General features: G+C 49.7%; 1 protein-coding gene, 1 long non-coding RNA gene and 1 pseudogene across 6 annotated transcripts in view; 1 reads left to right on the forward strand and 2 right to left on the reverse strand.

The window, feature by feature from the left end:
• Positions 1-319: 319 nt before the first annotated feature.
• LOC144299732 (transcription and mRNA export factor ENY2 pseudogene) lies at positions 320-753 on the reverse strand (annotated as a pseudogene).
• Positions 754-9,334: 8,581 nt separating this feature from the next.
• The window catches only part of SCARB1 (scavenger receptor class B member 1), an 85,414-nt gene continuing 67,641 nt past the window's right edge, over positions 9,335-27,107 (forward strand). For 2 of the 5 annotated variants that reach the window (XM_077875259.1, XM_077875260.1), the window contains exon 1: positions 21,821-22,129. In XM_077875259.1, the coding sequence (XP_077731385.1) occupies positions 21,850-22,129 (280 nt within the window). In that variant the 5' untranslated portion in view covers positions 21,821-21,849. Of the gene's footprint in view, positions 9,512-21,820; positions 22,130-27,107 lie in introns of those variants that run through there. The other 3 variants (XM_077875262.1, XM_077875264.1, XM_077875261.1) reach the window with 2 other exon arrangements.
• LOC144299734 (uncharacterized) lies at positions 11,432-22,850 on the reverse strand. The gene is made up of 3 exons (XR_013366402.1): positions 22,551-22,850; positions 16,494-16,599; positions 11,432-12,048 (listed from the first exon to the last, which is right to left on the reverse strand). It is a non-coding gene; the product is annotated as an uncharacterized LOC144299734 (long non-coding RNA).

Below are 27,107 nucleotides of genomic sequence, written 5' to 3' on the forward strand. Positions count from 1 at the left end.
GGCTGCCCTGGCTGTCACTTTTTTTTTTTTCTCATTCATGAGATATTTATTAAAATAACATATTTAGGGATCCCTGGGTGGCGCATTGGTTTGGCGCCTGCCTTTGGCCCAGGGCGCAATCCTGGAGACCCGGGATCGAATCCCACATCGGGCTCCTGGTGCTTGGAGCCTGCTTCTCCCTCTGCCTGTGTCTCTGCCTCTCTCTCTTTCTCCGTGTGACTATCATGAATAAATAAAAATTAAAAAAATAAAATAACATATTTAGGGAAAAAATTCAATATAATGTATACATCATTACTAAAAACTGTATACCATAATACAAAAAAGGATTTTATTTTGGGAAATTGATTCCTAATTTATGGCAACTTTTACTTTCAGAAATAAAACCAGAAAACAACACAACCTAATTCAATCTTAAAGGCTGGCAGGCTGAGCAAGGAATGTTCTTATTCTTTGTAGGAGCTCCTTCTTTACACTGTCAGATACCAGGGCTCTGCCTTTTGGTGTGATTTCAGCCACCAAGTCATCAACAGTAACGTGTTCTAGTCCTTTTTCTTTAATTACCTCTTTACAGTGTGCCTTCAACTGGTCCTTCCAGCCACATTCAATTAATTTAGCTCTCAGCAACTCTTTGAGGCATTCTCTTTCTCCAGTTTCTATCAACTTTTGGTTAATCACTGCTCTCATCTGCACATCTTTGTTCATCTTGCTAACCACACTCTTCGGCTGCCCGGACCTAGACCCTCAGTAGCTCTGGCTGTCACTTTTTTTTTTTTTTAATGTGTGTTGTTTCTCATTGGAGACTTAGATGGCAGGTACAGCCTGTTCATTTACCTGAACACGTTAAGGATTGTCACCTGGTTCTCATCCTCAGGGAGTTGACTGATCAGCTCTTGGGATCCAAGATTTATGTAGTCACAGCTACATAGGATCATCAACTTAGTGAAACTGTGTGACATTTAAAAATAATTATGTACAGGACGACTGGGTGGCTCAGTGGTTGAACATCTGCCTTTGGCTCAGGTCATGATCCCAGGGTCCTGGGATCGAGTTCCACATCAGGCTCCCCACAAGGAGCCTGCTTCTCCCTCTGCCTGTGTCTCTTATGAATACATAAATAAAACCTTAAAAAAATAAAAATCATTATGTACATGCATGTTTATATTTGCATGATTCAATAAGCAGAAACAACCCACATGTCCATCAATGGACAAACAGATGAACAAAATGTCACCTATCCATACAGTGGAATATGATATAGCCACGAAGGGGAAAGAGACTCTGACACCTGCTACGACACGGATGAATGTGGAGGACATTACGCTTGGTGAAATGTGTTGGTTACAAAAGATAGCTCCTGTAAGATTTCACTTACATGAGTTCCCCAGAGGACTCAGATCCATAGAGTCAGGAAGTGGAGTGGCAAGTGCCAGGGCTGGGGGAGGAGGATGGGGAGTTAGTGTTTCATGGGACAGAGTCTCAGTTCGGGAGGATGAGAAAAGTTCTGAAGAAGATAATGGTGGTGGTAGCTGCACACCAACGTGAATGTGTTTCATGCTGTGAACCGGACACTTCCAAATGGTTCAAGTGGTTAAAAGGAAAAGGAAATAGGTGGAGAAACAGAAGAGTCAGAGAGCATAGGCTCTCATTTGGGAAGATTTTTAAATGTTGCCTGGAAGATCAGCATACAGCTTTCCAGGGCGCGCTTGCGCATCAGGTGCGGGCAGAGGTCAGGTGGGCGCAACCCCCGCACAGAGGCCACCACCCAAAGCTTTCCTACTACGTGTTTGCTGGGCACAGGACTGTCTGGGCTCCTAAAGTCCCCCCGCCCCCATTCCCAACAGCTTCAGCAGCCACAAGGGGGCGCGACCAGGACACTGGTCCTGGACACTCCAGAAAGGCCTGAGCAAGGACCATCTCCCTCCCGCTTCTCTTACCTCTCTCCCTCCCTCCTGGCATTCCCTCTTGGTCCTCTTTAAAAAATATTTTTTGCATATAGACTTTATTTTTAAAAAAATATTTTATTTATTTATTCGTGACAGACACAGAGAGAGAGAGAGGCAGAGACACAGGCAGAGGGAGAGGGAGAGAAGCAGGCTCCATGCAGGGAGCCCAACTTGAGACTCGATCCTGGGTCTCCAGGATCACACTCCAGGCCCAAGGCGGCACCAAACCGCTGGGCCACTGGGGCTGCCCAACATGGACCTTATTTTTTAGAGCCATTTCAGGTTTGCAGCAAAACCGAGGGAAGGATACAGGGAGTTCCCAAATATGCCTTGCCCCCCAGGCATGCACAGCCTCCCCATCCTTAGCATCTTTTACCAGGGTGGCATCTTACCCTTCTTCACACTGTGGTGACATTCACATTAAAACGCACCGTTTTAACCATTTTAGAGCGCACAATTCAGCCACGTTCCGTACACTGGCGTCATTGTGCAACTGTCACCCCCACCTAGTTCCAGAACATTTCATCACTCCAAAAGGAAACTTCGTACCAGCTACACGGTCACCCCTACAGTCCCTCCCCCAGCTCCTGCCAACGCCAATCTGTACTTTCCCATTTCTGGGGACCTACCTGTTCTAGACGGTTCCTGCACATGGAGTTACACACTGCCAGGCCTTCTGCGTCTGGCTTCTCTCACTCAGCATCGTGTCTTCCAGGTTCGTCCAGCACGTCACTGTGTGTGTCGTGCTTCGTTCTTTTTATGCCTGAATCATATTCCATCGTGTGGATGGACCGCATTCTATGTATCCATGCATATGTTGATGGACATTTGAGTTGTTTCTCCAATGGTTTAAAATGGTGAGGTTTTTTTTTTTTTTTTTAAGATTTTATTTATTTATTTGAGAGAGAGTGAGAGATCAGGGTGAAGGGTTGGGTACGGGCAGAGGGAAGAGGGATAAACCGACCCCCCTCCACTGCTGAGCAGAAATTCCGATGTGGGGCTCCATCCCAGGACCCTGAGATCCTGACCTGAGCCGAAGGCAGACGCTTACCTGACTGAGCCACCCAGGCGCCACTAAAATGGTGAATTTTATGTGATGTGTGATTTTGCTCTAGTGAATAGTGCCATGATGAACATGCCTGTGTAAGCCTCCGTCTGAGCATCTGCTTTCAATCCTCATGAGCATACGTCTAGGAGTGGCACTGCTGGGTTGGATGGCGACTCTGTGTTGAAGTTGATAACCACCAGACTTTCCCCACTTTTATTTTCAATCTCAGGTGAGCAAACTTCTCAATATTAAAATAATTTCAGGTTATTTCTGAAACCGCTCACTCTCCACCAAGCAGCCAAGGATTCTTTTAAAATGTACACCTGAAAAAAAATAAAATAAAATGTACACCTGATTCCTGGCTTCCTTATGCTGGCTTCCTCCCAGGGTGCACAAAAATAAAGTTCAGCTTCCTTGTGCGGCTTATAAGGTTCTGTAAGATCTGTCCCTGCTGGTCCTTCCGACCTCACTTCCCACCTTCCTCCCACAAATCTTTCAGGTCTGATGTCCATGTCATTTCTTCAGACAGACTGCTAGGGCTTCTCCCACCCACTCATCTCTTATATGTGGCCTTGATTTTGTTTCTTCACTATATCTATCAAATTGCTGTGTTATTGAACACATCAAATTAGTTCAAACCTCCCAAGGATGGCACACCCTGTTCCTCTGCTGGGAATGCTTCTCCCTGTCTTTGAGTGGCTGGCTCCATTTGTGATTCCAGGTGTAGGTTAACTGTCAGAGAAGCCTCCTCTGGCCTCCCAACCTAAAATGGCCATCTGGTCACTCCTGACCCCACCACCCTGTTTTATTTCTTTACTGAACATGTTTTGCTATTTCCTTATAGGTGTTTGTTTACTGTCTGCCCCACCGCTGTGGTTGGTTTTTTGTTTTGTTTTGTTTTGTTTTTTGCCTTTTAAAGATCTGATTATTGTTATTTTTAAAAGATTTTATTTATTTATTCATGAGAGACAAACAGAGAGAGAAGCAGAGACACAGGCAGAGGGAGAAGCAGGCTCCCTGCAGGGAGCCCGATATAGGACTTGATCCCAGGACTCTGGGATCACACCCTGAGCCAAAAGCAGATGCTCAACCTCTGAGCCAACCAGGTGTCCCTACAGATCTGATTATTAAGTAATCTCTACACCCAATGTGGGGCTTGAACTCACTACCCCAAGATCAAGAGTCACATGCTCTACCAACTGAGCCATCCAGGTGCCCCAATACACCATTTCTTAAAAACAAGCAGAGGTGGGGCACCTGGGTGGCTCAGTGGTTGAGTATCTGCCTTTGGCTCAGGTCATGATCCCGGGGTCCTGGGATCGAGTCACACATCGGGCTCCCTGCATGGAGCCTGCTTCTCCCTCTGCCTGAGTCTCTGCCTCTCTCTCTGTGTCTCATGAATAAATAAATAAAATCTTAAAAAAGAAGACAAAAAAAAAAAAAACCCAAGCAGAGGCATAAAGGGCACATGTTGCATGACCCCATTTATATGAAATGTCCAGAATCAGCAAATCTAGAGAGATGGGAATTATTTATTTTTATTTTTATTTATTTATGATAGTCACACACAGAGAGAGAGAGGCAGAGACATAGGCAGAGGGAGAAGCAGGCTCCATGCACCAGGAGCCCAACGTGGGATTCAATCCCGGGTCTCCAGGATCGCGCCCTGGGCCAAAGGCAGGCGCCAAACCGCTGCGCCACCCAGGGATTCCGAGAGATGGGAATTAGATTGATGGTTTCCAGGGGCTGGGGAAGGAGGTGGAACAGGCAGTAACAATGGGTTTGGGGTTTTATTTTGGGGTGATGAAAATGGTTTGGAACTGGACAGAGATGGCAGTTGCATGGCATCGTGGATGGACTCAGTGCCACTGAACTGTTCACAGTAAAAGTTACTGTTCTTTCACCTCAATAAAAAAAAAAGTCTCCCCAAAAGCCAGATACTGTATGATTCCAGTTACACAAAGTATCTAACGTAGCCAAATTCGTTGAAACAGAAAGTAGAATGGTGGTTGCCAGGAGCTGTGATGGGGAGGAAGCTAGATGGATGTTGTTTATGGGACAGAGGTTTACTTTTGCAAGATGCAGAAGTTCTGGAGACCTGTGTATCACGGCTTAAATGTACTCACCATCACTGAACTGCATACTTAAAGACAGGCAAGATGGTAAATTTTATGTTGTTTTTTTCTTATCACAATTAAAATATTTTTAAGTCTTTTCAAAAAACAAGCAGAAAGAATAAGTCATGATATCAATATTTGTTAGAGCTGGATGCTGGGGACATGGTGTTCATGTTATTATTCTCTAGACTTTTAGGAGATTCCACAATCAGGAAAAAAAATGTGAAAGTACTTCCTTGGGATACTTTTGTGGGGGAAAAACTGATCTAGAATTTTTTTAGCTTTTGTGCAAACCTTTAGACTTTATTTTTAAATATTTATTTATTTATTTATTTATTTATTTATTTATTTATTTATTTATGAGAGACACAGAGAGAGGCAGAGACATAGAAAGACAGAGAAGCAGGCTCCTCACAGGGAGCCAGATGTGGGAGTCAATACCCCGACCTGGGATCAGGACCAAGCTGAAGGCAGATGCTCAACTGATGGGCTACCCAGGCATCCCAAGCCTTTAGACTTTAACAGCAGCAGTTAGGCTTTATTTTTTTTTAAGATTTTATTTATTTATTCATGAGAGATACAGAGAGAGAGAGAGAGAGAGAGGCAGAGACACAGGCAGAGGGAGAGGCAGGCTCCATGCAGGGAGCCCGACGTGGGACTCGATTCCGGGTCCCCAGGATCACGCCCAGGGCTGAAGGCGGCGCTAAACCGCTGGGCCACCTGGGCTGCCCAGCAGTTAGGCTTTAATTATCTTTTAAATTATATTTCTAAAAGATGATCTCTTAATTGTATTATTAGGTATTAAAAGCATACCTAATGCATACGCACACGATTAAAAGAATTCAACAGTGTTGTTTAGTTACTTACTGGTGCTTTAATAAACCATTCCAGACTTAGTGGCGGAAAACCACGTGTGAGGATTATGTCGCCCCGGCTCTGGGGGTGACGGGGCTTGGCAGCGCAGTTCTGCACAACTCTATCAGGTGCTTGGGTCAGAAATGAAATGGTTCCGGAAATCCAGAAGCTTCCTCCCTCGCAGGGCAGAGCATCATCACGTGGTCTGTGTTCCAAGAGCGATGCTGGCAAGAGCCAGGCAGACGCACCATCCCCTCTGCTACGTTGGCCGCATCATGTGCGTTAGAAGCAAGTAGAACTAGAAGGTGCAACTTCAAGGTCACATTATTAGGAGCCTGGTTGCCCCCCACCTTCTCTTCCCTATCTTCCCTTGGGCTGGAGTGTGGGCAGGGTGCTGGTTGAGGCAGCTCTCCCCTGGGAGGGCAGGCAGCAGCAAGGCAGCAGCCTGCGTGCAAGGGGAAGAGAACTGACGTCCACCTTTTTGTTTGGGGTTTTGCCTTTTTTTTAATGTGATAAAAAAAAAAAACACATAACATAAAATGTACCATCTTAACCATTTATTAAGTGTGTAGGTCAGTGGTGTGAAATATATACACATTGCTGTGCTCAGGTCTCCTGGGGCAGCCCGGGTGTTTCCAATGTCTCCACATCCTTCTCATTCTTGTCATTGTTTGTTTTTTGGGTAGTAGCCATCCTAATGGGTGTGAGGATATCTCACTGATTTGCATTTCACTGATAATTAGTGATGTTGAGAATTTTCTCATATGTTTACTGGCCATTTGTATATCATATTTGGAGAAATTTCTATTCAAGCCCTTTGCTCATTTTTTTTATTGGGTTATTTGATTTTGTCATTGTTGAGTTGTAGATATTAAGCCCTTATCGGATATCTGCCTTACAAATATTTTCTTCCATTCTGTAAGTTGCCTTTTCATTCTGTGGACTGTGTCCTTTGAAGCAGAAATCTTTAAAAAAATATATATTTTATTTATTTATTCATGAGAGACACAGAGACAGAGAGAGGCAGAGACACAGGCAGAGGGAGAAACAGGCTCCCTGCAGGAAGCCTGACATGGGACTGGATTCCTGGTTTCCAGGATTACACCCCGGGCTAAAGGCGGCGCTAAACCACTGAGCTACCCGGGCTGCCCCACAGATATGTTTCCAAGCCACACAAGTATAAAAGGATTTTGGCAGAAGGTAAGTCTTGCTTTGCTTTGACTGCCCCCCTCTCAGAGGCAACTTCTATTACTAGGTACTTCTTAGGCTTTCCAAAGATTTTCTTTGAGGCTTTGAGATGTACAGTTTCCATAGAAATTGTGCAGTTTGTCTTTATACAAAATGAACTGCAAAGTGAATTGTGGCTATGACAGGGCCCTGGGGACCTCATGATCCCCATTTGAGGCCCAAGGGAGTGGCAGTGGGTGATTTGGAAGGATCTTCCAGCCCTCTCGCTTTCTGGGGCACCTCTCCCACCGCCTCTCCCCCACCGACCTTTCTTCAAAGGGTTGATAGAGCTTGTATCATCTTGACTTGAAAGATGATTTCTTTTTTTTTTTTAAGATTTTATTTATTTATTCATGAGACAGAGAGAGAGAGAGAGAGAGAGAGGCAGAGACACAGGCAGAAGGAGAAGCAGGCTCCATGTAGGGAGCCTGACGTGGGACTTGATTCCCAGTCTCCAGGATCAGGCCCTGGGCTGAAGGTGGTGCTAAACCGCTGAGCCACTGGGGCTGCCCATCTTTTTTCTTTTTTAAAAAGATTTTGTTTATTTATTTGAGAGAGAAGGGGGATGAGTGGGGTGAGGGGCAGAGGGAGAGGGAGAAGCAGACTTCTCGCCTGAGTGGGGAGCTGGACTCAGGGCCCCACGAGGTGAGATATGACCTGAGCCCAAGTCAGACACTGAACCGACTGAGCCACCCAGGCGTCCCCCGAAAGGTGCTCCTTAGGGGAGGAAGTGTCACCTCCCAACAGTATCTGAGTCATTGCTGTTCTGCAGGAAGATAAAAGTTCGTGTTTTGTTTTGCTTAAGTAAGAACTCAGTTCCTGTCATCAGCTCGGAGAGGGGTAAAACTCTGATTTCAGTTCTTTATTTTTCAGAAACTATAAGGGATGTGAAATGGAGATAGGAAGGAAACAAAACTGGTAGGATAGCAGCCGGTGGGGAAGGCTGGTGGGGATAGTGCGGGAGAGTTTGAGTTGCCCTCCCCTTCACCTTGTTACCATGTACCCCTTCCCTTTTAGCTTTGGAGACCTTGGAGTTTCGGGGGTCATATCGCCACCCAGCTAGACATGATGTTTTCCAACAGAAATTCTTTTCCCTCAGCTGTGGAGGCCAGGTGTGGGCAGGGCAGTGCTCCCCTGGCAGCCCATCGGGAAGGAGCCCCCTCGCCCTTCCAGCTTCTGGTGGCACCTGTGTCCTTGGCTTGCCGACACATCACTCCTGTCTCTGCCTCTCTCTGCATGTGGCTGCATCCATCTGTACGTCCTCTCTTCTTACGAGGACATTTGTCATGGACTTGGGGCCCACCCTAGCACAGTTGACCTCACCTGAGCACAATCACACTTGCAAAGACCTGATTCCCAAGTAAGGTTACACCTGGAGTCCCCAGGTGGGACTTGAACATGTCTTTTTAGGGGGACATGATTCTGAAACCACTACAGATGGAAAGAAATGAAAGAATTCAAGAAATGTCAGAACAAGAGTGCAGAGTCGATGGGGACAGGACTGGAAGCAGGAGGAAGACCTCCCCGGTGAGGCTGTTACCCGCAAGACAAATCTCACGGTGTGCTCAGGTGGTGCAGGTGTCCAGGTCCTCTCGGGAAGCTTTCTGAGGATTGTGTTTCAGGAACTGGGTTCCCCTATCTCAGGGCCGGCAAGCCTGTTGCTGAAATAAACACTTTCCACCCTGACAACCTTTCTCCCTTGCCAGCAGGGCCGGACTGGGACAGAGGAGCATGAAGAGAAGTCCTTTCTCCCACGGAGCCAGCCGATTGCACTAACTCCAGTCCAGGTGGCAACATGAGAACCCACACAAAGTGCGAAATCAGGTGAGGCTGCCCCAAGGAAAGAGCAGAATGGGACACAGCCTGGGGCCTGTCTCAGACAGAGGCAGCTGGAGAAGAGGTCAGCGTGGGAGTCCCTCCCTGCCGGGCAAACGTGGGTCAAAACATTTGGTCCTCTGAAAGTTCCTTCTCCCTCTTCCCATGGCCTATCTTGAGTGAACATCAGATTGCTCTGGAAGGCATGTGAAAACACAGATCCCTAGACCTCGCCTGATTCAGCAGGTCTGGGCCACGAACCAAGAATTTGCATTTCTGTCACATTCCCAGGTAACCGGGTGCCTCTGCTCCTGGGAACGTGTGGAAAGCCACAGCCTGGGATGCGCGGCTCTCCGCCCTCGCTGCACACGCGGATCCCATTGGGAGCCAGAAACAAGAGCAAGCCCCATGCTGGACCCCAGGCCAGAGGATCTCCAAGGCGGGGGCCCAAGCTTGGCATGCCGTATAGACCTCAGGATTCTTCTGGCCAGCCAGACTTGAGGGTAACAGCCCAGTTCCTCCTGGTCCATCAGATGACAACTCAGAAAGTGTTCCCTGCCTCCCCCTAATGGGGTCAGGCCCCCTATTCATTCATTCATTCATTCATTCATTCATTCATTCATTCCACTAGCCATTATGCCCCCTAGATGCTGGGGCCTGCTGTGAGAAAAGGCAAGGTCTTTGCCCTTGTACTGCTTTTATACCAGTGGAGGCGATAGATAGTAATGATCAGACTGGACATTATCAGGGTGTCATGGAAATAAAACAAGGTGATGTGATAAGGCGTGTTTCTCTAGATACAATGGCCAGGGGAGGCCTCTCTGAGGAGGTGACATTGGAGTTGGACCTCCAGAGAACTGCAGTGGAGACCAGTTTAAAGCAGTGAGCACAGCACATGCCAAGGTCCTGTGGTGGGCATAAGCTGAACACATGGGAAGATCCACAGAGGCGAGGGTGGTGCAGCTCAGGGAGTGAAGGGTGGGTAGAAGAGGGGTGGGGAGGTGGCCTGGGGCCTTGTGGGCCCCAGGGAGGGGTGTGAACTTTATGCCTGTGCAATGGGAAGCCAGTGCAGGATTTAGACAGGAAGTAACTTGATCCTGTTTGCTTTGAAAAAGGGCCACTCTGCGACTCACCAAAGCGGATTCCTTTCCCTGAGAGCATTTCTCTTAGGTGCCAGTTTAGACTCAGTGGTGTGAGAGTAATATCTTTGTCCCTAGGGATCTGGAACCTGGCTGATATACCCCCATTTCTCCCTTGCCCATGGAAATGCTCGATAAACACAGTTAACCCAACGGCCCTGCAAGTGTCCAGTGGTCCCCTTGGCCCTACCCTGTCTCTGGCCAAAAGCCGTTTTGGCTGTTGGTTGGCAGCTGTGTCCAGAGTGGCGTCAGCATCCGTCGCTTGCCAGATAATATTTTTAGATGCTGCTTCTACCTAGGTTCCAGCCACCTGCAACAGATGCCTCAGTCTGGTGGCCAGGAATAATTCCCCCTCTGGAAAGAAACAGGCGACGTTGCTGTCTAGATCTGAGTGAATTTTTAAGACAGGCAAGGGCCTTTCTGTCTCCTAGAGGATTCTTTGTACTGACATTGGCATGTTCCTGCAGCCGTGCAGTGGCCTCTGCCTGCCCTGATACTGTGGAGCGTGTGCCCGTGCCTCGTTGAGCCCCAGGGAGGGCAGTGGGTATTGCCAAGGAGGAGTCCACAATAGGAACTGCGGTTTTCTGGGCAGGACAGGCAGTGAAACAGATGGGACCTGCAGCAAATGAGCTGTGCAGTTAGGCTGCAGCACAAAAACTTGGCTTTCCTTTCAAAAGCCAGTGTGGTGTCAGGCCCACACATGGGGAGAGGTTAAGTGGTTCTATTGAGTTAAAAAGAGGAGCCTGAAAACTCAGCCCAGATTTCAATAAACCATTGCTCTTACACTTTGGACCTTGGAACAAAAGCCGAGAGAGAGAGAGAGAGAGAGAGAGAGAGAGAGAGAAAGGGAGGGAAGAAGAGAGGGAAAGTGGGGAGGAGGGAGGAGTGAAATTTGGACTATGAGCCTTTTGTGCACTTCAGATACTTCCCCGAAAGCTGCCATAACCATGCCACCCTCACATTCCGCATTTCAGTTCCTTGAACACACAAAATTTGTGCTCACCGTAGGGCCTTTGTACTTACTGTGCCCTTTGCCTGGAATCCTTTCCCTGGGTCTCCACATGGTTGGCTCGTCTTCATTCAATTCTTTGCTCAAATACCATCTTCTCAGAGAAGCCCTACCCTCACTCTCTCTATCAAACCGCTCTTTTTTGTTTCTTTCTCAGCATTTTGCATTATCTGAAATTGTTTTATTTGCTTATTTATGGGCTTGTTTTTGTGTCTGCCTCCACCCACCAGAATGCACGTCTAGGAGAGAATGGACCTCTCTCATGATCTCCAGTGCCCAGAACTACTGTCCTGACACATAGAAGACACTCAGTAAACATTCACAGAATGAATCAATCAATAAAGCTGTTGATTGTGGCTGCTGGCTGCTGGCCAGAGGGTTTCATATCTGTATCCATTGAGATGCTTTTGGCTGAAAGTACTAGAAAGCACAAACTCAAACAGTTTAACAATGAAGACATTTATATTTCCATATAGGGGTAAGTCCTGCAATGGGGCAGCTCTGGAGTTCTCAGCTTCAGTGCCCAAGGATGGCCATCACAGAGGACCCAGGGCCTTCCCATCCTCTTTCTCTGGCATTTTCTGCATATAGGATGCAAGATGGCTGCCTCCTACCTAGGCATCTCACCCAGATGGGATGTCATCCAGCAGAAGAGGTGCAGAAAGCATCTTCTTCTCCAGCCCCTTTGAGACCATTTTTCCTGAAGTCCTCCAGCACACCACCTCCTTGTCTTATTGGCAGAATTTGGTCACGTTTCCAGCTCCTAAGCCAATCTGAGTGAGGTGAATGGTGTTCCCAAGTCTGGCTTAGCACCATCAGCATACTTTCCTGAGGGGTGCACAGGGGTCCCCCTTTTGGAGCATCCGTAGCCGCTTGGAGGAAGGCAGGCCCTCTGTTTTCAGTAGAGAAGGGAATGGGAGAGAATGAATTTTGAGAAGGTGGCCCATTGATGTCTATTACACATGAATTTATTTTTTATTATTTTAAAAGATTATATTTATTTATTCATGAGAGAGGCAGAGACGCAGGCAAAGGGTGAGGCAGGCTCCATGCAGGGAGCCCGATGTGGGACTCGATCCCGGGACCCCAGGATCACGTCCTGGGCCCAAGGCAGGTGTAAACCACTGAGCCACCAAGGGATCCCCTCCATTCATCTGTCGATGGACACCGAGGCTCCTTCCACAGTTTGGCTATTGTGGACATTGCTGCTATAAACATCGGGGTGCAGGTGTCCCGGCGTTTCACTGCATCTGTATCTTTGGGGTAAATCCCCAGCAGTGCAACTGCTGGGTCATAGGGCAGGTCTATTTTTAACTCTTTGAGGAACCTCCACATAGTTTTCCAGAGTGGCTGCACCAGTTCACATTCCCACCAACAGTGTAAGAGGGTTCCCCTTTCTCCGCATCCTCTCCAACATTGGTTGTTTCCTGTCTTGTTAATTTTCCCCATTCTCACTGGTGTGAGGTGGTATCTCATTGTGGTTTTGATTTGTATTTCCCTGATGGCAAGTGATGCAGAGCATTTTCTCATGTGCGTGTTGGCCATGTCTATGTCTTCCTCTGAGAGATTTCTATTCATGTCTTTTGCCCATTTCGTGATTGGATTGTTTGTTTCTTGGGTGTTGAGTTTAATACGTTCTTTATACATCTTGGAAACTAGCCCTTTATCTGATACGTCATTTGCAAATATCTTCTCCCATTCTGTAGGTTGTCTTTTAGTTTTGTTGACGTTTTTTTTTTTTTTTTGCTGTGCAGAAGCTTTTTATCCTGATTAAGTCCTAGTAATTCATTTTGCTTTTGTTTCCCTTGCCTTCATGGATGTATCTTGCAATAAATTACTGTGGCCAAGTACAAAAAGGGTGTTGCCTGTGTTCTCCTCTAGGATTTTGATGGATTCTTGTCTCATATTTAGATCTTTCATCCACTTTGAGTTTATCTTTGTGTCTGGTGTAAGAGAATGGTCTAGTTTCATTCTTTTGCATGGGCCATATAAATATTTTAAACTTTTTGGCCCATAGGGTCTCTGTCACAACTACTTAACTCTGCCATGAAAGCAAGCAAGCAGCCATAAATGACATGTAGTGAATGTGCTTGGCTGTATTCCAATAAAACTTTATTTGTGAAAACAGGCTGTGGCCAGATTTGGCTGGTGGAGTGTAGTTTGATAATTCCTGGTTTAGAAAACTTAAATCAATAAAGGATTTTTTCAGGGGGAATGTTTCATCCTTGATTTTTTTTTCTTTTTTTTACAGTTACTGCTGCATGGTGATAATAAGAAGCAGATTGAGTTTGAGTGGGTTTTATTATTGTTTGTATGTATGTATGTGTGTATGTATTTATTTAAAAGATTTTATTTATTTATTTATGAGAGACACACACAGAGAGAGGCAGAGACACAGGCAGAGGGAGAAGCAGGCTCCATGCAGGGAGCCTGATGTGGGACTTGATCCCAGGTCTCCAGGATCACACCCCGGGCTGAAGGCGGGGATAAACCCCTGAACCATCCGGGCTGCCCTATTATTGTTTTTAAATGACCTAGAGGCACTGCATTGTGGGGGACTGTGTTCACTGTCTCAGCCTTGGTACACCTCCGATTCTCATTTTAAGAAGAGGCCACGCAGGTCTCAGAAGGGATACTTGGGACTCGGGGGTGCCCAGGGTTCAGCAGGGATGTCTGGAAAGTACAAAGTCCCCATCGATGGCGATGACGTGTGTCCCCTTCCCGCCCCTCTGCGTCGGGGGGGGGGGGGTCCTCTCTCTGGGACAGGCCCGGTGTGAGTCAGTGCTGCTCAGGGAAGCCAGTGGGTCGCCCCACTCACACTTGGCAGCACTTCTCCCTCCAGCCCAGGACAGGCCCAGGAAGGAACAGGTCCCTCCAGAGGGGACTTGACAGTTTGGAGGCCCACAGTCCCTGGAGGGGGAGAGATACGGAGAAATACCCTCTCCTGGAGGCTGCAGAGAACTCTCCAGAGGGTCCACTGGACCTGTTTTTCCTCCCCAAGCCCTCCCCACCCATATTTTATCTGCTACCTCCCTCTCCATTTCTTGGTCAAAGACCGACTCTCGGGTCTGCTTCACTATAGCTCAGCTTCCAGCCAGGCTCCTAAGAGATTTCTCAGAGCTCTGACCACATATCCTGTACTTCCTGGGGGTTCTTCTTCTATTCTTGCACGGCTCAAACTTTTATCATTGTGTGGATATCAATCCTTTTCAAGTGTGCAGTCTGTGGCCTCAGGTGCAGTCACATTTCTGTGTAGCCATCCCTACCATCCATCCCCCCGACCGGAGTCTCTGTCCCCAGGGAGCACCAAGGCCCCAGCCCCTGGCGCCCCCTCCTAGGTCCTGTCCCTAGGGCCCTGACTCCTCTGGGTGCCTCGTAGGTGGACTCGTGGGGGAACGTGTCCTGTCGCGGCCGGCTGCTCTCACACTCAGCGCTGTGTCCTCAGATCTCGTCCACGGGATAGCAGGTGTCAGGGCCGCGGGTTCCCATGGCTGCATCACATGTCAGCATATGGACGGAGCTCACTTTGTCCGCTCACTGGTCTGTGGACACCTGAGTTGCTTCTACTTTTTGGCTGTTGTGAATCACGCGATGCACGAGGGTTCCTTCTTCTCCATGTCTTCTCCAACATTTGTTATTTTCTGGGGTTTTTTGATTGGTTTTGTTTTTTTTTTTTCCAGTAGCCACCCTAATGGGGATGAGGTGCTGTCTCACCTTGGCTTTGGTTTGTATCTCCCTAATGGTTTGTGATGTTGTGCCTCAGCTTTTCTTTTTTAAAGATTTTACTTATTAAAAAAAAAAAAAAAGATTTGGGCAGCCTCTGTAGCGCAGCGGTTTAGAGCCGCCTGCAGCCTGGGGTGTGATCCTGGAGACCAGGGATTGAGTCCCACGTCGGGCTCCCTGCATGGAGCCCGCTTCTCTCTCTGCGCCCCCCCCCCGCCCCGTCTCTATGAATAAATAAAAAAAAATTAAAAAAGAGATTTTATTTATTTATTTGATGGAGAGAATGAGAGAGCACGAGCAGGGGGCATGGCAGAAGCAGGTTCCCTGCTGAGTAAGGAGCCTGACGCAGGGCTCGATCCCAGGACCCTGAGATCATGAGAGACCAAGGCAGATCAGATGCTTAACTGATGGACTCAGCTAAGTCCAATCGGACTTGGACTATTGGACTGAGCCACCCAGGCTCCCTTCTTTTCTTTTCTTTTCTTTTCTTTTCTTTTCTTTTCTTTTCTTTTCTTTTCTTTTCTTTTCTTTTCTTTTCTTTACTTTTTTCTTTCTTTCTTCCTTTCTTTCTTTTTTTATTTTTTCAGTAGGCTCCACACCTAATGTGGGGCTTGAACTCCAGACCCTGAGATCAAGAGCCGCATACTCCAGCTACTGAGCCAGCCAGGCGCCCCCTCCCTCCCTCAGCCTTTTAAAGCTTATCCTGGTCAGGATCCATCCTCATGTCTCCAGTTGGCACCGCGCTTCCAAATAGGAGCTTCTATCCTCTTATGAGCGGGCAGAAATGGAGCAGTTCTTAGCTCACGGCTGCTGGCTGAGTTCTCCCCACACACTTCCACCTTTGTCCTGGGAAGTGATTTTGCGTTGGAGGCTTAGCCCTTGTCAGAGAGGCAATATCTCAAGTGTTGAGAGCCAGGGGCAAAGGTAATGTTTGGTTGCCAGCTCTTAGAGAAGGAAGGTGGCTGGAGGCTCACAAGGTGTTAGATGATTCTGCAACAAGCTGAGATTTTCTCGGGGCAAGACTGAGTCTCCAGGGAGATGTCTGGGGGCTCTGAAGACCACTGATAGTTACCATGCCATAGGGGCATTTTTGCCCACTGAAGAAAAGCAGCTCCTAAGAAGTCATTTGCATCAGGAGGAGACATTGACATCTTCATTAAAATTTATCGGGGACACTTCTGCCCCAGGGTCTTTGCATGGACTGTTCCCTCTGCCTGGGAAGCTCTTCCTTAGAAATCTGTGTGGCTCATTCCTGCACTCATGCACTCACGAGAGTTGCATGCTCTACCAACTGAGCCAGCCAGGTGCCTTTGCATTTTAAAAAAAGTAAAAAAGAATCCAGTTGAATTAATTTTAATAGTGGATTTTATTTAATGCAACATATCTGAATGTTGTCATTTCAACGTGCAATCAATATAAAGATATTGAGACATTTTATATTCTTTCTTTTATATGAAGTCTTTGAGACCTGGCACGTGTATGACACAGTACCCCTCCCTTGGGAGGAGCTCCGGTGCTCAGGAGCCACGCGTGGCCAGTGTATTGGACAGTGCAGAGCTGACATGTTATAAAATTTACCAAGGATTATGTTTATCACTTATTGATCTTGCTTACCTGCTGGAATGTCATCTCTGCAAGGGCCAGGGAGCTTTGTCATGTTCACTGCTGGGTCCCTGGTACCTCACAGGGTGCCCGACTCATAGCAGGTGCTCAGTCAATGCTGGACGAATGAAAAAAAGAAGCAAATGTGAGCTCTGGCTCTGTCCTTGTCCAAACAGCAACCACGGTGGCAGATGTGGCCAAACACGACCGTCTCCTCTTCCTCAAGGGCTTTTTCTTTTCTTCCTGTCCTTTCCCTCATCTCTGCCTTCCCTCTACTCTACTACTTCCTCTTTTCCCATTCTCCACTGTTTCCTTCTCCCAACAAAGAGCGTCATTATTCATGTCCAGGCTCTGGAGGCAAGTGACTTCGGTTCTGTCCCTGCTCTGTCACTTCCCAGCTGCGACTCTTTTGAATCAAGTCATTTCTTTACATGCAGTACATCTGGTTTGGTGCCCCCGAGGGTAGTACTGAGTCTTGCTGGGCTGGGGTGGGGCAGACAGCATGTGGCTGCCTGCATAGAGTGATGATTCCATCTAATGCTGGCACCTTGCTAAGTATGTAATCAGCAGTATCTCACTTATCTCCAGGACTACCCCCGGAGGTGGGCACAGATGAAATCATCCTATTGTGCAGGGAAGGAGGCTAGAGTACAGAGAGTGGAAGCGACTTGCCAGAGGTCACCCCAGCTAATGCAGCCTGACTGCAAAGGCAGATTTTTAACCACTGAGTCTGGTAGCCATTGTTCATCAAAACATGTTAAGGACCTACTGTATGCCAGGCACTGTTCTAGGAATTGGGGACATAGTCATGGGCTAAATAGACAGATTCCTGCCTTTTTTTTTTTTTTTTCAGATTCCTGCCTTTATGGAGCTTTTCCATTCTAGAAGGAGAGCCAATGCATTATGTAGTGTGCTGGAGGTGATAAGCACCATGCAGAAAAAGTAAAGCGGGGAAGGGAGATAGGGAGTATTGTGGGGTGTGGTGTGTAATTTAAAAAGAGTGCATAGGAAGGAAGTTCTTCCTGAGATGACGTTTAAGCAAGAACTTGAAGGGAGGGAGGGGGGAGCTCCATGGGGTGTTTGAGAGAAGAGTAAAGGGACTGGTAAGTGCAAAGGCCCTGAAGCAGGAGTGAGGCGACAGGTTTGAGGAACACCCAGGAGGTAAAGCAGGTGGGACAGGATGGAGAGGGGACACGAGGTCAAGGGGATGATGGCGGGCTGTGGGGAGGCTGTGGTGAGGACTTCGGCTTGTACTCTGAGCAAGGGGGGAGCTGTAGGAAAGTTGTGATTTTTTTCAATGCAACTTTACTGACAGGTAGTTCATATAGCATATAATGCACTCATTTAACGGCTACAATTCACTGGATTTTAGCCTATTCACGGGGTCGTGTAACCACAATGGGGACATTTTCATCACACCAAAGAGAAGCCTGGTACACCTTTGCTCCTGATCCTCCCCATCTCTCCCCCGTCCGGCCCCAAGCCAGGCCACCACTGATCTGCTTTTGATCTTGTGGATTTGCCTTTTCTGGACGTTTCCTATAAATGGAATCATACACTATGTGATCTTTTCTTTTTTAAAAAACGTACTTATTTATTTTAGAGAAAAGGGAGGGACAGAGGGAGAGAATCTTCAAGCAGACTCCCTGCGGGGAGTCAGTGCAGAGCCTGATGCAGGGCTCCATCCCATGACCCTGAGACACACAGAGAGAGGCAGAGACACAGGCAGAGGGAGAAGCAGGTTCCCTGCGGGGAGCCCGATGCGGAACTCGATCCCGGTCTCCAGGATCACGCCCTGAGCCGAAGGCAGATGCTCAACCACTGAGCCACCCAGGCATCCCTCAGGGTAATGTTTTCAAAGTTCATCCACATTGTGGTATGTATCTGTACTTTTTCCCTTCTGGTGCCAAATAATGCTCCATTGTGTGATAGTCCATATTTCATTCGCCTGTTGGTCAGCTGAGGGACATGTGGCTGCCTCCACTTTTTAGCTGCTGAACCTAGGGCTGTAAAGATCCTGGGTGCATGAGTTTTTGTGTGGACGTGGTTCTCATTTCTCATGTATGTACCCCAGACTGGAGCAGCTGCGTGTTATTATTATTTTTTAAATATTTTATTTATTTGTTCATGAGAGGCAGAGAGAGCGAGACATAGCAGAGGGAGAAGCAGGCTCCCTGTGGGAAGCCCAATACAGGACTCACTCTCAGGACCCCGGGATCACACCCTGAGCCAAAGGCAGATGCTTAACCACTGAGTCACTCAGGTGTCCCAGCTGTCTTATGTTAAGTCTGCGTTTGGCCTTCTGAACGATGCTTTCCACCGTGGCCGCAAATCTACAATCCCACCGGTGGCATCGAAGGGTTCTGGTGTCCCCACAGTTTTGCCAATACTCACTATCTGTCCTTAGATCGAGGGTCGGTGGGGGGGGGACGTCTGAGCTGAGACTGAACGTCACTGGACTTGGTTTTTACAGGGTCCCTCTGGCATCCGCGTGGAAACTATCTTACTCTGATTCATCCTTCTTTCCTTCTGCGTTTTTGTTGGCTTTCCTTATCCCCGCAAGGCCTCGCTCTCTGAAGCATGACGAAGCCCTTTCTCCGGCTTCTTAGGTGGCACCCTCGTCCCCGTGACGCCCCCCCATCGGAAGTGACTCCCTTGGGTGAGATCACGGCTGGTCACGTGTCGCAGGCAGCCTTTCATCTCCACCCATGTCTCTTGTCAGGGGACAGGCCAGGCCTGCCGCGAGGGCACTCCTGCCACGTCCTTGAGGCTCTCTTGGGTAAGCACCACGCACATTGGGACCTTGAAAAGCTTGTAATAAGTAAAAGTTACACTGGGTGAGTTGGTCAAGGCGAATGAGCTCTATGAGGGAGGATGGGTGTCAAGGAAAGGGGAGGCATCCGGCCAGGGCCGACCCCATGTTGTAGTTCATTGGTTAGTCTCAAAAACCGCAAAGTCAATGAAATAAGACAATCCCCATAGCCGATGGCCGTTGAAGACCTTGGGGGAATTCAACGAACTAAGTTCATTCTTCCTCGAAGCTACCTGATTGATCAATGCCTTAAGTGAGCTAATCAATCGGTCACTTCAAGTCTTTAGTGTGTATGTAACATGTGCTGGGCATTGTCGCAGGTGCTGGGGATACAGCCGTTAGCAAAACCAGACCAGCTTCTGGCTTAGGAGCCGGGGGAGACAAAAGAGAATAAACAAGACACGTTCAGATAAAATGGGGTGGATTTGGTGCAGTGACTGGTGGGTTGGGGTTCCCATTTTGGATACAGAATAGTGAAGGCTTCTCTGAGGAGTGGACTTTGAACTGAAGCCTAGAGGAGGAGTGAGCCGTGGGAGGGTCTGGGGGAAGAGTGTTCTAGGCACAAGGTACAGCAAATGGAAAGGTCCTGTGGCAGGAGAAAGATGGGGCTGTTCAAGGAGCAGAAAGAGAGCCCAGGAGGCTGGGAGTACAGTGAACGAGTGGAGGGTCTGGGAGGTGGGGTAGAAAGGTGGGCAGGAGCCAGGTCGTGCAGGCCTTGGGACAACACAGGGCTCAGCTGTGCTCCCCCGTTGGGGAAACTGATCTAAGCACTGCCACGATGTTCCAAGGATGCAGTTAATCCTCACAACAACCCTTAGAGAAAGGCTCTTATTGTCTCCACCCCACAAGTGAGAAAACTGAGGCCAAGAGCTAGCCAAGCGGCTTGCCCCGGGACTCTGCCTCAGGAAACCCTAAAGCACCGGTTTCCTGAGACTTGTTTCCCTCTGACACCACAGCCCTGCCCTGGCACCCCGATCCAGGTCAGGGGTTAGGCCCCTCCTGCACACACCCTGGGCAAGGTCAGGTCTCCTGAGGGGAAGAGTGCCAGGCAAGGCTCTCTGGTCGGTATGCAGCGGGTACTCAATAAATACTGACTCAGGCCAGGCCGTGTCGCTTTCTTCCAGGGCTGGGTGAGAGTTTCCGAAGGCCTCCTTCTGTGCCATCAGGGACTGGCCTGCCTTAGCCAGGTGCCGAGGACACTGCCTCCCACTCCGTGTAACTCTGGGACCAGTCCCTTGTCCTTTCAGTAGTCCTGTCTCGAGAATGAGAGGCTTGGCCTCCATCGGGGCTCCAGGAACTGTCAGGTGTGGAGTGGGGGGCAGGCTGCAGGGACTAGGAGGCAGGCCAGGTGGGGGCTGCAGAGGACTGCAGGGGAGCACATGCCCACCTGTTTTATTTTCTTGGAGCACTTGCTGTCTGCAATTATCCATCGCTCATTTGCTCACTTGCTCATCATCTGTGTCCCTCTTCATTAGAAAGCAGAGACTGAGGTCTGTTCCCTAACCTCTCTGTACGATTTCCTTCTCTGTAGAATGGAGCCATTCTGTGCAAGGCACTTAGCACAGGGCTCAGCATCTGGAAGGCTCTGCATCAGTTCATTCTAAAGTGCTTATTGTGAGCCAGCATTACCTGGCGGGCAGTGTCCCAGACAGAGCCTCTGCCCCCAGCATTCTAGTTGGGGGGGATGGTCAGAATGCAAAGAACAAATGAATGTGTAACATGCCAGGTGGTGCTCAGCGATAAGGGTGCGGGGCAGACTGGGAGAGCTGGCGCTATTTTGTTCTACACAAGGTGGCAGGGGAAGGCCTTTCTGATAAGGTGGCAGAGCAGTCATGAAGGAAGGAGCCAGGCAGATATCTGGGGGAACAGAGTGTCGAGCGGGGTGGGTGGGGGGGATGGGGGTGTATCAGGCCCTGAGGCGAGGCGGGAGTCTGCAGGGCCCGCTCAGCGAGAGCCAGGCTACAAGAGTGGGTGTGAGGCTGGGGGCTTGGGGGAGGAGAGCGCGGTCGCAGAGCTGGGGGTGGGGGCTCTGCAGAGCTGGGGGTGGGGGCTCTGGTGTTTCTGGTGAATTGGGAAACTCCCACGAAGTGTGATCAGTGACGCTGGCCCTGACAGAGGAAGTGGGAGAGGAGGAGAGGAGGAGGGGCGGGGGGGCGAAGGGGGGGCGGGAGGGTCCGGGGAGCCGCGGGATGAGGGCGGGCAGCAGGGGAGGGGAGCAGGTGAAGGGAGCAGCAGGAGCAGGGACACGGAGGAGGGGGGGCGGGGGGGCGGAGAGGCGAGAAGGCGGGGAGGCAGGGGGAGCCCAGCGCCGCCGCCACCCCTGCACGCGGAACCCGAGGCTCTCCCGCCGCCTCCCGCGGAAACGGAAGCGAGGGCGTGGGGCCCGAGACTACCCCCGCGGGGCGTGTCCCCGGACCGTCCGATCGGCGCCCCGCCCCGGCCCCGCCCCGGCCCCGCCCCGGCCCCGCCCCGCCGGCCCCGCCGGCCCCGCCCCCCGCAGGCGCGCGCCCGAACCCGCGAGCCCAGGGCGTCCGGGGGCGGTCCGGCGGCGCGGCGATGGCTCATAAAGCCGCCGGCCACCTGCCGGGCCGCTCCTGCGTGCGCCGCGGCCGTGGTGGTGCCCCCCCGCCCGCCTCGCCCGGGTCCCGGTCCGCGTCGCCCCAGGGCGCAGAGCCGCGCGAGCGCCGGACGGGAGCCGGGGCGCGCAGACATGGGCAGCCGCAGCCGGGCGCGCTGGGCGGCCGCGGGGCTGGGCTTCACCGGGCTGCTGTGCGCCGTGCTGGGCGCCGTCATGATCGTGGTGGTGCCCACGCTCATCAAGCAGCAGGTCCTCAAGGTGGGTGAGGGGCGCCCGCCGCGGCCCGCGGGCGGCGGGGGCTGGAGCGCGGGGCGCCGACCAGGGCAGGGCGCGCAGCCGGAGGGGGCGAGCGGGGTCGGCGCCCCGGGGCCCCGGGAGGCCGGAGCGCCCCGCGAGGACCCTCCCCGACGCAGGCGGCGGCCGGGCGCGGCGGGGGCGGCGGGGGCCCCCGGCCTCTCCAGGAGGCGCGCAGGGGCGTCGGGGAGGCCTGAAGAAGAGACCACCGGAGCCTGATCCCCGTGAGGAGCCCGGCGCCCAGGACGGGCCTGGAGTGGGGCCACAATATGGTGCTGCCCTCGCCGCTTCCTCCGGCACCCGGAGGCCGAGCCTACTAAAACTGGGGCTGCACTTTGCCTTGTTTCCTGTGAGCCCTCCATTCATGTGCTCCTGTGAAACTCACATGGGTGCCGGGGCCTCCGCAGGAGGGTGCTCGCTAGAGCGCTCTGCAGTCGGCGAATCTCCCCACGGGAAGCCCTTCTCGGAGCCCGGGCGCTCAGTGCTCCCCGGCGTGGCCTCCCTGATGCAGATTGGAAACGATAAGCCGCTTTCTCCTTAGATTCACACGGAGGCAGGCACAAGCTCAGGGCTGCATAAGCAGAAGGCTTTCCTCTGATCTCAACCTTAGGCACGATTGCCCTTTCAACCATGGAGACAAATTAGCTGGCCCCAGACCAGCAGACTCTGCCCTGGGTGTCTGGACAGCCTGCTTCAATGAGCTGGAGTTAAGGAAGGCCAGGGGCAGTGCAGAGGATCACAGCATTTCAGAGCTTTGAATTTTTTTTTTTTTATAAATTTTTATTTATTTATGATAGTCACACAGAGAGAGAGAGAGAGAGAGAGAGAGGCAGAGACACAGGCAGAGGGAGAAGCAGAGGGAGAAGCAGGCTCCATGCACCGGGAGCCCGACGTGGGATTCGATCCCGGGTCTCCAGGATCGCGCCCTGGGCCAAAGGCAGGCGCCAAACCGCTGCGCCACCCAGGGATTCCCATTTCAGAGCTTTGTAGCCAGAGTCAGCACAAGCAGTGTGGGGAGGAGAAACTGAGGCTTGCCTTGCCCAGACACTGAGCTGGGTGGGATAAAGATATGGATAATGTCACTTGCTCGTCGACTTCTCTTTTCCCCTTAGCTTACTTCTTGAAGGTGGGTTTCTTAAGAATGAGACTTGTCCATATTTCATGCCTGTGCCTCCTGCCCAGTACAGTATGCCTGGGAATGAATGAATCACTGGGTGAATGAACACTACAATCTGCTTTTATCTGGCTGCCCCTTCTTGGGACCTGGCCATCTTTTTTTTTTTTTTTTTTTAAATAAAGATTTTATTTATTTATTCATGACAGACACACAGAGAGAGGCAGAGACATAGGCAGAGGGAGAAGCAGGATCACGCCCTGATCCCAAGGCAGATGCTCAGCCACTGAGCCACCCAGGTGTCCCTGGGACTTGGCCATCTTTAAACATGGTGTGACGGCTGGCTTTTCTCAAGGTCTCTCGGAGTTATATTGACCACACTTTGTCCTTTTTTATTTTGTTTTTTTTGTTTTCAAGTCTTGTCCCATTCAGCCCTGTAGTCTGATTCCAAGGAGGTCCTGGCTGATGGTGACACTGAACCTTGAGTTCCTCTTCATTTTTTTTTTTTTTTTTAATTTTGCCTCTGGGGATGGCAGGAAAAACTAGTGTAGGGTTACCTTGGAGCGTTAGAACTGCTTTTTCTCTCCCATGGTGGCCAAGGGGTTATGCTTTTCAGAAAAGCTGTGTGAGCTCCATCTCAGTGAAAGCCCACGATGTGGTTTCTGTGAGGTGTGCATCCTGGAGACACTGTCACCCAGGTGGTATAAGCATAAGGAGCCATCATGACCCTGTGCAAAGAGCTTCTTTATTTGGGGGTGTGAGGGTGGGTGGGCTTTGTAAGTTGATGAAGAGTCTCATCGGCCCCATCGTCCTTGGACGGGCTTCAGGGTGATTTCTTTCCATGGATGTCGGTCAGGGTAAGGACCATCTGTTCTGTGCACCTCCAAATTCCCCACTCTAACTCTGGGCTTCCAAGGCGGAGAGTGCCAGGATCGTCAGTTGTGCTCGGGTTAGAATTTCCAGGCTTGAGGTTGAGTGAGAGCCACCCAGCATCCTATGTGAATATCCCAAAGATGATTGGTTTGGGTCTGAGTGGTGTGAAGGCAGGAAGGCAAGCCCAGCCCACGACAGCCACTTCTTGGGCAGCCCAGGCTGAGCCCCAGCCAAGTGCCTTCCCGTGGAAGAAGGATGTCTGTGTTCAGGGGACTGAGTGGGTGGGACACTAAGAGAGGGAGGGACTGCCTGTTGGTGTTTTCTTTGGCTGTACATGGCCATGTGCAACTTGAATGGGAGGCCTTGTGCTTTAATTTCTTTTTTTTTTTTTCTTTAAATTTATTTATGATAGTCACACAGAGAGAGAAAGAGAGAGAGAGGCAGAGAGAGAGGCATGCTCCATGCACCGGGAGCCTAACGTGGGACTCGATCCCGGGTCTCCAGGATCACGCCCTGGGCCAAAGGCAGGCGCCAAACCGCTGCGCCACCCAGGGATCCCTAATTTCTATTTTTTTAATGCTTTTTGGTTAACTAAAGGAGTCCGCGTATAGAAGAAATGAATTCTTGCTTGCAAAAAAAATTCAAAGGGAAGGAAAAATGTTCCCTCCATTTTATTCCCTTTCTCAGATAATACCACTATCGTTGGCGTGTATCTCTATATGTGCTGCCGAAGCAGCACTGGCGTGTATCTTTCTAGACCTCTGTTGATACATACGACGTGAGCACACATTTGTACACATCGACATGAGCACACATTTGTACACGTCGCTGTGTATTTTTGCATATACTGAGTGAGCTAAACTATGTATAAATATTCTGCAATTTGCTTTTTTTAAAAATACTTTATTTATTTATTAGAGACACAGAAACAGAGAGAGAGAGGCAGAGACACAGGCAGAGGGAGAAGCAGGCTCCATGCAGGGAGCCCGACGTGGGACTTGATCCCGGGTCTCCAGGATCATGCCCCTGGCCAAAGGCAGCGCTAAACTGCTAAGCCCCCGGCCAAGTGCCCCTCCCCTCCCCGCCCCACCTGACTGCCCTGTAATTTGCTTTTCAATTCATGGATATTTCTTGAAAATGTTTCCATGTCAGAATGTATAAATCTGTTATGTTTCTTTTTTCACTGCTGCATGGTATTCCTATCCCCTTCACTATCTCCCTGTGTATCTACTGACTGGTTATTGTCTCTGTCTCAAGCAGCTGGTGAATGTCCTGGTACACACCTCTCTGTGTTTGTATATGAATGCTTTGCCTAGGGTAGATTTCCAGAGTAGAAACCTCTAGACCACGAAGTAGGATGGGATTGAATTTTGACAGTTCCCACCCAATTGCCTTTCTGCAAAGCTCTAGCATTCATACCTCCAGCAAGAGTATGACACACCCAGTTCCCCCACATCTCTGCCATCACTGGAGATTATGCTGTATTGTGATCATTTTTTTGTTGTTGTTAATCTGCTGGGTTTGATTTACATTTCTCAGGTTGCTGATGGGATTGAGTAGGGATGTGATGCATTTTGAAACTGGTGTCAGTTTCCAGAGCCCAGGGTTGCAGATCTGGCTGTGCCATTTGCTAGCTGGGGACCTCACGCCAGTTACTTCACCTCTTCCTTCAGCTCCGAGTCGGGTCAGTTGTAGTTTGCCTGCCGGCAAGATTATAAAGTACAAAGGCGATTACATGTGTGACTAGTTTCTTATTTGAATCTGACCACAGCCTTGAGAAATAGATTGAGCTATGCTTTTGTTCTTTCCTACAGGTAAGGAAACTGAGGCATAGCAAAGGTGAACAGCTTGCTGGGGTTTATACAGCTTGTGGCGGTGGTAGGCCAGAGCCACAGTCCTGAGTCAGGCGCACAGGAAGTGAGGTGGGGGCCCTTCGTCTAGGGGATTGCTGGGCAGACGTTGGAAAGAAGGGACTAGATGTGTATGTGTTAGCACAGACAGTTTGTACAACATGTAAATAATTGAAAAACACTCAGGTGCTATTTATGGTTTTTTTTTGTTTAAAAAACATTTTTTTTAAATTTAAATTCAATTTGCCAAAAAAAAGAAAAAATAAATAAATTCAATTTGCCAACATACAGTATAACACCCAGTGCTCATCCCATCAAGTGCCCCCCTCAGTGGCCGTCACCCATCCCCCTACCCTCCTTCCACTATTTATGTTTTTTAAACAAATGTCACAAAACAATAATCTGTATTTTCAATGGGTGACTATTAGTGCAGGTAAAATCAGAGAAGGGGTGGAAGGGCACATGTCGGCCTGGCAGGGCAGAGGGGGAGCATTGGGCTGCGGCCACGGAGGACATACTTTATCTGTAATGCTTCTACTTTTTAAAAAAATATTTTATTTATTTATTCATGAGAGAGAGGGAGAAACACAGGCAGAGGGAGAAGCAGGCTCCATGCAGGGAGCCCGACGTGGGACTTGATCCTGGGTCTCCAGGATCATGCCCTTGGCCTAAGGCAAGTGCCAAACCGCTGACCACCCAGGGATCCCTGCTTCTACTTTTAAAGAGAATTTTTATTTACTTATTTATTTTGTAAAGATTTTATTTATTTATTCGTGAGAGACACACACACAGAGGCAGAGGGAGAAGCAGGCTCCATGCAGGGAGCCCGATGTGGGACTCGATCCCAGGACTCCAGCATCACAACCTGAGCGGAAGGCAGATGCTCAGCTGCTGAGCCACCCAGGTGTCCCCCTACCTTTTCTTTTTTTAAACAAAGAGAATATTTGTTTGTTATGTGTTTAATTAAAAAGTAGTAAGGAATCCATAGCTTTCCCCAAAGAACGGCCAAAAGAATTAGCACCCAAACCGTGGGAGGCAGCAGAGGAGCCATGTGGGTTGAGGTCACCAGGAAAGGTCCAGGGGGAGAAGTGGGACTCATTCCTTC

Source organism: Canis aureus, chromosome 27, assembly GCF_053574225.1.
Source record: "Canis aureus isolate CA01 chromosome 27, VMU_Caureus_v.1.0, whole genome shotgun sequence".
NCBI classification, from domain to species: domain Eukaryota; kingdom Metazoa; phylum Chordata; class Mammalia; order Carnivora; family Canidae; genus Canis; species Canis aureus.